Source organism: Lissotriton vulgaris, chromosome 2_1 (assembly GCF_964263255.1).
Source record: "Lissotriton vulgaris chromosome 2_1, aLisVul1.2, whole genome shotgun sequence".
Taxonomy (NCBI): domain Eukaryota; kingdom Metazoa; phylum Chordata; class Amphibia; order Caudata; family Salamandridae; genus Lissotriton; species Lissotriton vulgaris.
This window is the reverse complement of record NC_141687.1, coordinates 1,648,636,243-1,648,649,778: the sequence shown is the minus strand read 5'-3', so window position 1 is coordinate 1,648,649,778 and position 13,536 is coordinate 1,648,636,243. Positions and strand designations below refer to the sequence as shown.

Below are 13,536 nucleotides of genomic sequence, written 5' to 3'. Positions count from 1 at the left end.
TGCTGACGACAAGACTCGTCAAAGTCATCAATACTTTGATACACCCGGACCAATCTGGCTTTATGCTGGTGCCGTAACACTGCTCTTAACCTGTGAAGGCTACATGGAGTACTGGGCAAGACCCCGTCGATCCAGGAACCAGCAGTACTGGTGTCACTGGATGCCACCTTGGCATTTGATAGGGTTGAGTGGCCCTACCTGTTTGCAGTGTTGGGGAAAATGGGCTTCAGTCCGAAGTTCACTAATTGGGTGCGCCTATTGTATGTTAATCCTCTTTCCAAAGTGGTGGTAAATAACTGGAAATCTGCAGATTTTCTCCTTGGCAGGGGCACGAGACAGGGATGTCCCTTGTCCCTGCTCCTGTTTGCTTTGGTGTTGGAGCCCTTGGCGGCGGGGTTCGGTGGGACCAGTCGATCCGAGGACTGCGGTGGACGTGGAATGGGAGGACAAAATCTCACTATACGCTGATGATATCCTGCTTTACCTTACTAATCCTAGGGGATCCCTAATATGTTTCATGGATGTGCTTGCCATATTCGGGAGATACTCTGGGTTTGCAATTAATTGGTCGAAATCAGTGCTCTTTGTTCTCAGAGGCGATCCGCCGGTGATCCCGGAAGCCTGTCCGATACAAATTGAACCGATGGGGTTCCGGTACCTTGGCATCTATGTCACGCTTGACCCGAAGTTAAGATATGCCAACAATTTGAGCCCCCCTTTGGTTCGATTTAAGGGCGACGTGATGTGATGGCGGGCACTTCCGCTCTCACTTTTGGGTAGAGTTGTGCTTTTCAAGATGATGGCCCTTCCCCGGTTCTTATACGCACTCCAGAACGCGATGGACCCTGTACCGGCATCCTATTTTAGGGATATAGAGGCTCTCCAGAGACAGCTACTATGGGACGGCAAGCCCCAAATAGCTTACTCCAAGCTCACTCTCCCATGGTACGATGGAGGGATTGGGTTGCCAGACCTACGGAAATATTATTGGGCTTCCCAATTGTCGGCGGTGAATCTCGTTATATACGGGCCCCCTATAGATCCGGGATATGTGATGGACCGTTGGCAGGCACCCGGGGGAGACCTCATTAGGGCGCTTCTCACCAGACCCAGTCGGTTTCCCCTGGCGGGACCTACGGCTCACGCAGTACAGGTGTGGCACGCGGCCAATAGACATCTTAAATGGGAAGGGAGACTCACTCTTGCCACCCCATTGTGGAGCTCAAAGACGTTGGAAAGCTCGTGGAAGTCTAAGGGATTCGATAAGTGGGAACTCATCGGGATCACGCAGATCAAAGATATCTGGGGGAAGGATACAGTCCACACATTTAACTCCCTTAAGCAGCAATACCACCTTCACGACAGGGAGCACTTCCATTACCTTCAAATCAGGCACGCTCTGCTCACACATATCCCTGGAGGCATGGCGCTACCTGACGCTTCCCCCCTTGAAGACCGGGTGCTAGACGGTCACCTCCCAGAGAAGACCATCTCATTAATATATAAAAAACTCATCAATAATATGGAAGACCCGCTGGTACTTCTCAGGACACAATGGATAGCAGATGGGGTGGAACTAGATGACGAGGACTGGCAAGAGACGATCTCCTCGCCGCGGGTTGTAGCCATACAAATGAGGCTCAGAATAGTGCAGCTTAAGATTCTCCATAGATTGTATGTCATGGGGCCTCGTCTGGTTCGAATGGGTAGAGCGGAGAGTGGGGAGTGCTATAGGGGGTGCGGAGAACCTGGAACTTTCATGCATATCTTGTGGCACTGTGCGGAGGTACAGGATTATTGGGTGAAGATACATGATGGCTTGGGGGACGTCCTGGGGGTGGAGTTACGGCCAGAGGCCCGCAGATGTATTTTAAATGTTCGGAAACCCACGGATTTGTGTGTGTGTATAAGAAACAATGGGTAACATTGGCATGTATGGTAGCCAAACGTAATGTCGCTCAGTTATGGGGAGCTACACAGCCACCCGGGTTGAAAAGTGGGCGGAGGATATGGATTGGTGCATGGTCAGGGAGAGGTCAGTTTACATCGTCAGAGGGTGTCCCCAAAAGTAGGGCAAGGTCTGGGAGGATTGGAACCGATACTGTGGAGACATCTGCACCCCCCCCAAGAGGCCTGGAAGACCTAGAGACACACGAGTTCCTTTGATCCCCTTTATCAATATTTTGCATGTATCATTCTGTCATATGGAAATGTATATATGACAAATGTGTGATTGGCTGAAGTCACCTGATGTTTTTCTTTGTTGTTTTGTTAATAAAAATAATTTTTAAAAAACGGTTAATGCTAGTGAAAAGGTGTTTACTGATGTTTTTCACCAGTAGCGTAGCGAATCAATGTTTACTGCTGTTAATGATTAGCAAGCTTTGAGGAAAGCAGGAAAAAGATAACTCCATGACTGGACGAGAAGCCATGGCCTTCTTGTTGGGTTCCTTCAAGTTATGCAAGCTATTCCTGCAGGGAATCGGCATACCGTTAAGTTGCATCACTAACTAGTGGCTCGTTTCAGTATGGCTCTGGGGCTGAGTGCCCACCACTTTTCATGGCTGAGTGGTTGGCAGATCTTCAGGAGTTTCATTTTATCGGTTGTATGTTGCAGGCGAGAAGTTCATAGTTACACCTTGATTGCCATGATTACCATTCACAAGGCTGCATGAAGGTTCGTTTGATGGTGTTGAGGGTGGTTTATATGTGGCCTCATCTCACGGAAGCATCGTAGAGGCTCTGAACGAAAAGCAGTGGTTGGTTTATTTGGCATGTGATGAAGATCGGAAAAGAACAAAGGGTGTGATATTAGGAGTTCGTAAAAGCAGTTGATCAGGTGGTGACTCAATATGCCCTGGTCTGGGTGGAATTGTTGGTAGGTCACTTATGTGTTCCTCATGGTAAGAGACTGGTTAGCAATAGAAGATTGTTGGCCTGGTCTATGAGGACCATCTGGGCAGGAGATTGACCAAACATCATGAGAGAGTTTTGGGTGAACAGGAGTTAAAAGGACAACTTGAATTTAATGGGAGGGAGCGTCCGGTGTGTTTCAGTAATGAGAGTTAGAAGTTGTATATATCCAACTATTATGTCATATCAGGTTCTGGGTACAGTTTGGGAGGAGCTGGCTTTTGAGTGAATAGGACCATTTGCAATGCTCACTGGTGACATGAGTATGTTTTCAGATGTGTGCAGCACTGATCCAGGAGATTTGAGGTGTGATTTGTGCAGGAGATGATACCTGTTTATTTGGAAGTGAGAGTTTCCCCGAGCAGTTGGTTACTGAGATGGTGTGCTGTCGTTTTCATGCAAGATGGTGAAAATTTGGGGTGGTGGGTCATTCGACATCTCTGGGTAATACTGTATCATGTCCACCTGAATAAAAATTGTGAACTGTCCGGTGAAGGTGAGTCTATTAGTGGGGATAGTTTGGGTGGTGAGGATGTGGTGTGAGAAATGTAGGACTCCCACAGGTTAATACTTTATGAGGTGAAGGGACTTGTACATTTGGGGTTGATGCTTGTGTTGGTTCTGAGCCCATGTTGTTAGCATTATGGTTGGGCTGGACAGGGATGTGTCTGGTGTATTTGGATGTGGTGGTGAGGAAAGGTTATGGAAAACAAAAAAAGAGATTGACTGTTTTAGGATTACAAGTGGTTTTAATATCTTTATTAGTTTGAGAGAAGAAATGTAAACAATTAAAATACCATGATAAGCAATACAACCAAAAAGAGAGTTACACAATAAATAAATAGAAAAAACAAGCATTCATCAGTATAGATATAAGCAATGTCATATATATCACCGACAAATCAATTAATATGGTGGGAAAAGCATAAATGCAGCAATACGAGAGAATCAGTTCTATTACTTGTATAAATCAATCAGCAAGATAAAGAGAGAGATGAAGAAAAAAAAAGTGAGAAGAAAGTATCAAGGAAGAGAAAGAGAAGTAAAAATAAAGCAAACAAGAGAGAGAGAGAGAGAGAGAGAGAGAGAGAGAGAGAGAGAGAGAGACCCCTGCTACAATAGGGAGGGTAAGTTAAGGAGAAGACACAAAGGGATATTGCGCCACCAGGCCTAAAAGGCTAAGTTCATATATCATAGGCTAAGTTCATATTTCTAGTGGGGTCCCAGACCCCACTAGAAACAAAGGGTGTATATTGTTTCTCCTCCACGGAAGTATGAGCCCCTCGGAGAAAAGATACCCAAGCCCACCATGTATGATAGGATATGCACCCAAAGGATTTCCATTCTGTTAATATAATCTTGACCACAATTGACAGCAACAAGTCTAGCAATTGCATATCAAGAGGATCCAAAGGCAATGGCGATGTTGTAGCTCATGGGCCCAACAAAATTAGAGGTAACGAGAGCTCAAATTGAATATTGAAAATGAGTAGAAGATGTTTGTGAACCAGCTCCCGAAAGGATAGGAGTAAAGAGCATTCAAAGAACATATGTTGATATGTACCAGCAGCTAAATTACAACTCCAACAGAGATCACAAGTGGTGAGAGGAAGTTGTAGATTTGGAAGTTAGGGATGTCCTGACTTTTAGAATCCCTATGTTTCAATGAATCAATCAGGGTTGTTACAAAGTGCTGCTAATAACCCATTAGGGTCTCAAGGTCCTGCGGCTTGCGGTGGAAGGCTTGCCTGTTTTCATCAATGTTTAGATGACTGACAAAGGTTGGTGAGAATCATATCACTTTAGAGGTAGTTCGTACCTGAACTATTCCAGAGATGTTTAAGATGACTTGGTATTTTACATGCAAATAGCAGCCACAGTCCGTGTAGGTAAAAGCGGTGGGGCCGGGTAATGGGGGATTTCGAGGGACGATGCCGAGGGGAAATTAAATAAATAATTACTTTTCCCTCTGCTTCCTCCCTCGAAATCCCCCTTATATGGCCCTACTGCCTCACCATTGTTACCTGCACGGACCGAGGCTGGCAAATTGTATTTAGTAAGGTAAACGTGGCTGTAGGTTAGGGCTGCTCAAAGAAGGTAAAAAAGGACTGCTTCTGTGCTAGATTTTCTGAATGATTATTGACAGGGCAAATATGCTCCAATTGGACTCACTGTTTGTAAGAAAATCTTTTGTAGGAATGCAGAAAATGTAGCATTTAATAGGCCTTTCTGGGACTTCATTGGGCACTCCTGATCTAGACGAATAAGTCAAATCATTTAGACTAAACTGCACTTTGGCTGAATACTCTCTAGTGGACGCAAATAATCAAAGAATTAGGAAACACAATGTAAATTACGCGCTAGTCGAAAAAGTTTTCATAGTAAAACTGCCTGTTCAAAAAATAAATGGTACTTTACTTGTATTTTCCATTACATTATTAGCATACATGGTCATCTTCGCTGTACTTTTTTCAATATAAAATGTATTGTAGGGAGGGTAAATCCCTCCAGCTGTAACACTCTTATTTTTTTTCTGCAAAAATTTACTTTGCCAGTGATAAAGAACTAAGATGCTAATACTAATGGCTCAACTACTTTTAAAATATGATTTTTTTCTTGCTGAGAATTCTCTTTTTTCTCATGGGAAGTAAAGCTTTTCCCCACTTGTTACTTCGACTTAGTTCCTGGCCTTTATGAGGCTCCCCCATTACCTTAACCTGGATAACGTGCCAGTCCAAAGCGGCACATTTGGGCTCTCATGGTGGTCCGTGTAGCTGTGGGTGTAGGATTTGATTATGAAGTGCAGCTATACTTCGATTTTCAGCCAAAAAGACTTTCTCTTCACAAAAAAACACAAACTTGTATCTAAAGTGGTTTTCAATACTTTACTGTCACAAAAATTGCCTTTGTGCCCTTTGCACTTGATTAACACATGGGAAAGGTGTAGTAGTTATTGCATATAGGCCTGCAAGCTGAGGGCAGGGAGATGGGTTGCTATGATACTGTGATGTCATTGACATGGAAGGATGTCTTCCTATGGTATTGTGAGGTCATGAAACGTTCAATGGGTGGGAGATGTTGTATTGCATCTGGAGTCAGTGATCGGATGCCTGCCTTCTCGGTCAGACGTCTTTCGTGGTGTTTGAGCAGGAAAACATGTTGAGAATCCTAAACATCACTGTCACGTTTCATCACTGCAGTGGTCTTCAGCAGGACATGCAAACATGTGCACAGGCAGCTGGTGGGTCGGACAGCAGTGATAAGGGGTGTTGTAAAATATTGTGACTATTGTGTGGTTTTGGGGCTGGGATTAGTATTTATTTCGATTGAAATTTTGTTTTCTGCACTTGTGCCTTAAACACTGGATTTTCACTTGTTGACCGTTGCGTATGTTGGAGATCTGTTTGGAGGTTAGACAAATCCTAGACCAGTGGTTAATTTGAGCAGGTCATTTCTGGTGCTCGGCACCGGCCCTTAATTGTCAACACCACACTTATGACTATCTACCACATGGTGTCGCTGCTTATCTAATTTAGAGAGGAGCAGAACAACAGCTGTTTATGAATACAATATACATACAAAATTACTAATCTCATTCCTTTAGCTTTAGGGACCTGGAATAATCTTATCTGTCAGGCTTGCAGGTGAGAGAAATGGTTAGTAGTTGTTTTGGTACCACGATTGGCAGCGATGTCAGGGGCAATGGGTGGTGCAAGTTGCAGTGGCCTCCTGGTCAGGGCCCTGGCACATATGCCCTGGCACTTATTATTTTACAAATTAAGCACTGCCCTTGACCCATGCCGACGGTAGCATATCAAAGAGATCTTGTTATCGCTTCTAATAAACCAGTTTTTACACCTAGGTAGACCATATCTGAGCCTTCTTTACAGCAAGTTGTCTGGCACGGAGGTGTGAATGTCGCCACAGGAGATGCCACAAACATTGTTATTTTTCACTGCCTTGTTTTGCCAGGCTTACGTTGTTTAAAGGTATTTCTTTGGCTTGCCTCCACAGAAGGATTTTTTGATCTGCCAGTTCAGTGCTCTCTGCGCAGCCGTCCTCTTTCGACGATACCTGCACCCCGTGCACACGAGCCCCGCCATCAGACACGCAGTGGCCACGCTCCTTGGACTCTATATCTGCATGTTCTGCTTCGGATGGTAAGTCATGGTGGACAGGCCTGTGCAGTCAACGGCACATGGACATAACAGACTGTAAAAAGGCTGCTGTAATGCCAAACATGCTACACAAAACTAACCTAGGGCAAGGCTGTCATTTATCCATTCTATCCAGGGCCTGCTGACCGTGCTTACGCCACCCACATCCTCTAGGCCAGAGGTCTTCAAACTGGGGGGCATGCCCCCTAGGGGGGTCCCGGGCGATCGGGAAGGGGTGGGGGGGGCTCCAGGCTGAGGCCAAAAGAAGCATTATGCTCTGTAATGGGCCATCACTAACATCTTTTGTCCTTTATATCCTAGATGAATGGGAATGGAAATATTCTTCAAATCCCTCAGCCCCACACTGTGGATGCTTTTAATAGATACAATTTAATAAAATAAATGTGAAAAATTATGAGGGGGGGGTGATGTTTTTTTCCCACATTGGGGGAGGGGGGTCGCGGCATTAAAAAGTCTGAAGACCATTGCTCTAGACCATGGGTACTCACAAACTTCATCTCGGGGGCCAAATTTACAGTGTGGTTTGTGGCCGAGGGCCGCACCGGTGGGGGAGGGGTCAGTGGGGGAGGGGGGCCGTGCTAGAGCAAAAATAAACTGTGACCATGAGGTTGAACACAGGCCCCTGCAGCGGACGCCTTAGTTCACTGAGCCACCAGACCTGGCATATTTTTTTTTCCTCTCTCTCTCTCTCTCCCCCTCTGTCTGCCCTCTGTCTGTCTCCCTCTGTCTCCCTCCCTCTCTCTGTATCTCCCTCCCTCTGTCTATCTCCCTCCGTCCCTCTGTCTATCTCCCTCTGTCTATCTCTCTCTCTCTGTCTCCCTCCCTCTGTCTCCCTCCTTGTGTCTCAAACTCCCTCTCTCTGTCTCCCTCCCTCTCTCTATCTCCCTCTCTCTGTCTCCCTCCCAACTGTCTGTCTCCCTCTCTCTCCGTCTCCCTCCCTCTGTCTCCCTCCCAACTATCTGTCTCCATCTCCCTCCCTCTGTCTGTCTCTGTCTAGTCTAGTCTAGTCTAGTCTGGATATTTGTATTGCGCAACATATCACATCCCAAGGGAGTCTCATGGCGTCTCCCTCTGTCTCCCTCCCTCTGTCTTTCCCTCCCTCTATCTCCTTCCCTCTCTCTGTCTCCCTCCCTCCCTCTATCTCCCTCTCTCTGTCTCCCTCCCAACTGTCTGTCACCGTCTCCCTCCCTCTGTCTCTGTCTCCCTCTGTCTCCCTCCCTCTGTCTCTCCCTCCCTCTGTCTCTCTCCCTCCCTCTGTCTCCCTCCTTCAGTATGCACTTCGTATCCTGGGGTCTTCAGGGTGTACACTGCCTCCTGTGCAGTGTACCATACTATGTGTCCCCTGATCTGAGCATTCATTGTGTGCTCGGACCTCTGAAGCATGGGTTGTATAGCACGTGCCGCAAACACTGTTCATGGTGCTGTGCCATTACTGTGGGGCAGGCTTGTTATGAATCCCACACCGCGGCATGTGTTTCATTCTCTGAACCTTGGATTCTGAATGTGCCTCTGTGTGTCATGGTCTTCGTGTGTTGTCATCTGTACATCTGGCGGCACAGTATGTGTTGGTTGTCCCTTGTTCTCAGTCTGTGCTGTGTGCAATGCGATTGTGCTGCACATTGTTCACTGAATATGTACTCTGTGCTATACATTGCGTGTTGTGTACTCGGCATACCTATTGATTTTCTATATTTGCCACATAATCGAACATATTGCATAATTTACAGGTTTCATCATAAGTTGAACATTGACAACGTCTATATGCCTGGCCTTGGCGAATTGACTAATTTTATTTGCAAACGTATCTAGTGTGTTGTCGAGAAACTCTGCTCTATGGGGGTCGGGCGATTCCCTTATACTCCTATCTCCCTCCCTGCTGTCTTCTGTCACCTCACCCGAGCGTGTTTCAGCCTGGGCTGAGACAGCTTCCAGGCACACACAGCTGCACCCGAGTACTTCACAGGTCTTTAAAAAGACCATTTACATGTTAATGAGGCCTTGTTCTATTTCACCTCTTCTTAGACCCCTGCAGCTCCACTGCGACTATTGCTGGAATCGCCCTGGAATCACCGGACGCCCTTAGAGCAGAGTTTCTCGGCAACCGGCAGTGCTGACACTCCAAAAAAAACCCAAAAAAACACAGGTACAATGCAGCAAGGTCCGCGGGCCACCAAGGAAGGCTTGCCGGGCCGCCACCGGTCCGGCGGGCCGTACTATGAGTACCCCTGCTCTAGACCTATTGGCAAATCCACCCAGACCTACCAGTCCTCTCTGCATCTTAGGCTGCTCAGTCCTACCTTGTCCTACAACTAGCAGCCCCCCTTCTAGACCTGCAAGTTCCCCCTTCCTGGACTAGCTGGCCCTCCCTCATTTCTCCGCCTCCCTCCTCTCTATCCTGGACCTACTGGCTATTCTTCCACTTTCAGGACCTACTGGCACACTTTTCACATCCTGGACCTACCAGCTCTGTTCCGTCATCCTGGACATACCACTCTTCATGTCTATCCTGGACCCACCCGCCCTCTAGAATCCACCATCTCAAGCGACTTGCCATGGTTCATGTAGAAACGCAGCCAATTTTCACATCCCTTTCTGTCCAAGGAGTGCTTTAAATGGGCCGGTACTCACCGGTATTGAGTACCGGCACTTCCGAATTTTTTGCCTGTCAGTACCGGCACTTCTCTGTAGTCTGGGAGAGTACCGGTACCCTGAGCGACGGCAGGCTCAGGTTAGGCATCTCCTCCAGCTCAGGGCAGGGCAGGGCTTCCGAGCAGCTTGCAAGTAAATGAGCCGTGAAGTAGCCGCCCTTTTGCAGAGTTGCTTAGCAGCATCCATTGCCGTCTTCCCAAACTGCAGGGGTTTGAGTAAATGTTAAATGTCGTATACTTGTAAAGCGCACAGCTGCCCCAGCAAAGGGGCGTCCCACCGCTGTATACCCATGGGGAACCCATCCTGGCTTTCCCTGTGAAATGGTCCCTCCTGGGCATCTCCAAGGTGAAGACAAGCATCCCCGGCGCTGGGGGGGCCGTTAATAGAGATTAAGCAAGTTATTGCCCAGAGTTGCTGAGTGGGACCCATGGTTGGAGTAGGCACCAAGGTGAGAATTATCGAGTCCACTGACCATGGCCCAAGACCCTGCCGCGTCGGGAATCGAACCCTGGTCCCGGGCCGACCTCTGCTTCCGGGTCTGCCTCCTCTAACCAGTGATCCACACCTCTCCACTCCAGAGTAGACTCTTGTCACACTGTGATTAACAGGGCAGGGTCTCTAGACAGATCCTGCACTGTCAATCCGGTGTGCAGCGATGAAAGTGCATTAGCACCCCTACCCCCACCCCTCCTTCAGGTGTGTGAAATGAGTTGGGCCCTCCAGTCACTATATCAGTCCCATAGGGCAGGAGTTCCCAATCTGTGCGCCACGGCACCCCGGTGCGCCATCGAAACTAACCTGGGGTGCCACGCACCAAGTACACAGTTTGTGAACCACTGCATGGAGCCCGATGCAAAAAAATAAAAGCTTAGCTGTGGAAAAAATAGTTTCGCTCAAAAAGGCATTGCCTTTGAACAAAGCGCAGGCAGTTTCGACTTCACTTCAGACACTTGCTGAACCAGGAAGCGTTTACTAACCGTCTTCCAGCGTGATGTGCATAACCAGCGCCAAGTCCACGTTCACTACACTCCTCACTGAGGTATGCAGTATGTTTACTCTCTCTCTGTCTGCCAGAGCTGTTTACCGCTATGTGCTTCGAAAATGTCTGCTGTTTTTTATCTTCAGTTTCTTTTCCACTGAACCGCAGGTGAAACCGCTGGTTACTCTGACTATAAAATTCAAGTCCATATATGCCAATATCTGGGAAGAGATAAGTGGGAGGTTTAGATAAAATCCCGGGAAGGTATTCTCTCTGTTGGGCTTTTACTGAACAGGGGGATCTTTTTGGCCGGGAGAAATGTAAAACAGTGTGATTGTTGGGTTGGGTGGTTCTGTTATTTTACTTCTGGCCTTTCACAATAAAATACATGTTTAAATTGGCTGCATATGCTCAGTGGGTGTATCATGTTTGTTGCTGAGGATTGGCAGGGGTTTGCATTCAATTTCATTCCGTGATATGCAGATGCTGATGCAAGATGCTGTCATTGAAGAAGATGCTTTCATAGCGTAAATGCATGGGGTAAGGCTTCAAGGCCTGGAGTTTAAAAGTAGAAGAGGTTAGGTGAGTATTTGTTGCTGATGAAGTGCTTGATTACGGCACCAGTACGGTGACACAATAAATGCTACACAGAGCATTTAAAGGTATTTGGCATTTATGTTTTTGTGGCTGGCCTTCCTACATATCATGGCAAATAAGTAGGGTGTTAAAACGCATTGGCTGCAAGCTATTTCCTTAGCTGTATTATTAGGATCTAATGGGATGAAAGTGACAGTGACTTTGCTTGGGTGGGTTTTCTGGGTGTATTGCACAGTGACAGGGCACAGTGACAGGATGAGCCACGAGAGGGGCTTGGGAGGAGAGAAAACAAGCTCTTTAAAGGAGATCAGCTCAAAAACCACTCATATGGAAAGGCAGACTCGATAATTTCACTCATAAACATTTGCATAAACCTCCGTCCATGATTCCAGCATCTGGCACACAAAACAGTTTACCGGCAGTCATAACATGTAGCAACCATGTATATAACTTTTAGAATTTAGTATTGTTAGGGGTGGGGCCTAGCATCAAGCATTCCTATACAGTTCCCTTATCTAAGAACCTGGTATACCTCCATAAAGTCATTGACACTCCATGGGGCTCTGCAGTGGATAAGATAGGATTACATCTGTGTTTATAATAGCATCATCCCAATTATTTTCAGGAAAAAAACTGAAGTAAACCTGAGGCCAGGCTTACATTTCCCCACACGCCACGAAAAGTGGCATAACTGGGAGCCGCAGCTAACAGGCAATAGGTCAACGGAGCCATGGGTCGAAAAAGTTAGGGAACCACCGCCATAGGGTATGGCACTGGCCCTAGTAAAGTGAGTGGCAGCGCAAGACAGTCCACCTTCGGCAAAGTCGGGGTTTTTTCTTTTCATGTTTTTGTTCAGCACTGTAGCTGCTTCCCTTTGTGTGCCCCTCCAACACTAATTGCTGCATTTACATGATTACAGACTTGGGTAATGGGTTCATGGGTGTGAAATTAGCCCTGCCTTTAGGGTAATGAATAGCAGCGAACCTGCAGGGCACCAAGAATGAGCTCCCATAACAACTGGTGATGTATTTGGTTTGGGGAAAGACAAGGTGAACATAGAAGGACGGGGTGGGAGGAATGTAAAGAAGTGAGGTGACAGGTGAAGTTAGGTTTGCCACATTTTCAGATAAAAATGGCAGATATTTGATGAGTTCTGAACTCATAAATGGGCTTAGAAATGGTATTTTAACACATTTGTGTAATGTCAAAAGTCTGGTACATTTCTTGTTTATATATATATATATATATATATATATATATATATATATATATATATATATATATATATATATATATATATATATATATATATATATATATATATATATATACATATATATATATACATCCAAAGCACCCTCCTGAAAGAAAGGCAGAGGCCACAACGGGGAACACTTTGAAAGCTGATTTATTGCAGGGTTTAAAACGGCACTCCGGGTGTATGCATTTCCGCTGTGTAGCTTCGTCAGCGCCCAGCGTGGTACTCAGCAGGATGGTCGAGTGCCTGTCCATTGGTTGATAGTTCATACACTGCTCCATTTGTAGATCGCTCCGCCCTAGGTGGTGTCTACCAGAACCAATCACAGTGTCTTTAGATCGCAAAGCACTTCAAGTCCCAGCATGCAGTGTAAAGCTAGGAAAGGGCAGCCGAATGGAAGCGCGACCCACAAAGTGGCACTCGAACAATTCTCTTACTGTTGCCGTGTCCCATGCAGTGTACAGCTTCCTCGGGTCCCCAACTGCACAAACCTTGTCATCAGGGAGCAGTTTCACGGGGAAAAGTCCGACAATGCGTCTCTCCCAATGCGGAGTTAGTAACTCCGACACCGCTGTGTTTCTCCCTGCTGGCTGGGATGGACCTGATCAGTTTCAATATCTTGAAAGAAAAAGTCTCTTGCCGAGGCAAGAAAGAACGCCAGTTTCGATATATATATATATTCACATATATAACTATATATATATATATATATACATATATATATATATATAGTTATATATGTGAATATATATATATATATCCAACTTTGCAAGAACCCAAATTCGAAGAAGGCAACTCGAAGTTAATCTTTTCACGTTTTAATGGCAATCTGCAAACAGTAACAGAGCGGAAAGTCACATCAAATGTTCCACGCCAGACGCGTTTCAAGAGTCACATACTCTCTTCCTCAGTGGCGTTGTGTCGTGACTACATCTGAGCGCTGTGATAACAATTCAATTTAA

At 46.3% G+C, this 13,536-nt stretch overlaps 1 protein-coding gene across 1 annotated transcript in view; it reads left to right on the top strand.

Moving 5' to 3' along the window:
* Window positions 1–13,536, top strand: part of LOC147733013 (membrane-bound glycerophospholipid O-acyltransferase 2-like) — a 204,379-nt gene that overhangs the window by 50,077 nt on the left and 140,766 nt on the right. The window contains exon 2 of the mRNA XM_086957569.1: window positions 6,928–7,073. Coding sequence (XP_086813695.1) covers window positions 6,928–7,073 — 146 coding nt within the window. The remainder of the gene's footprint in view (window positions 1–6,927; window positions 7,074–13,536) is intronic.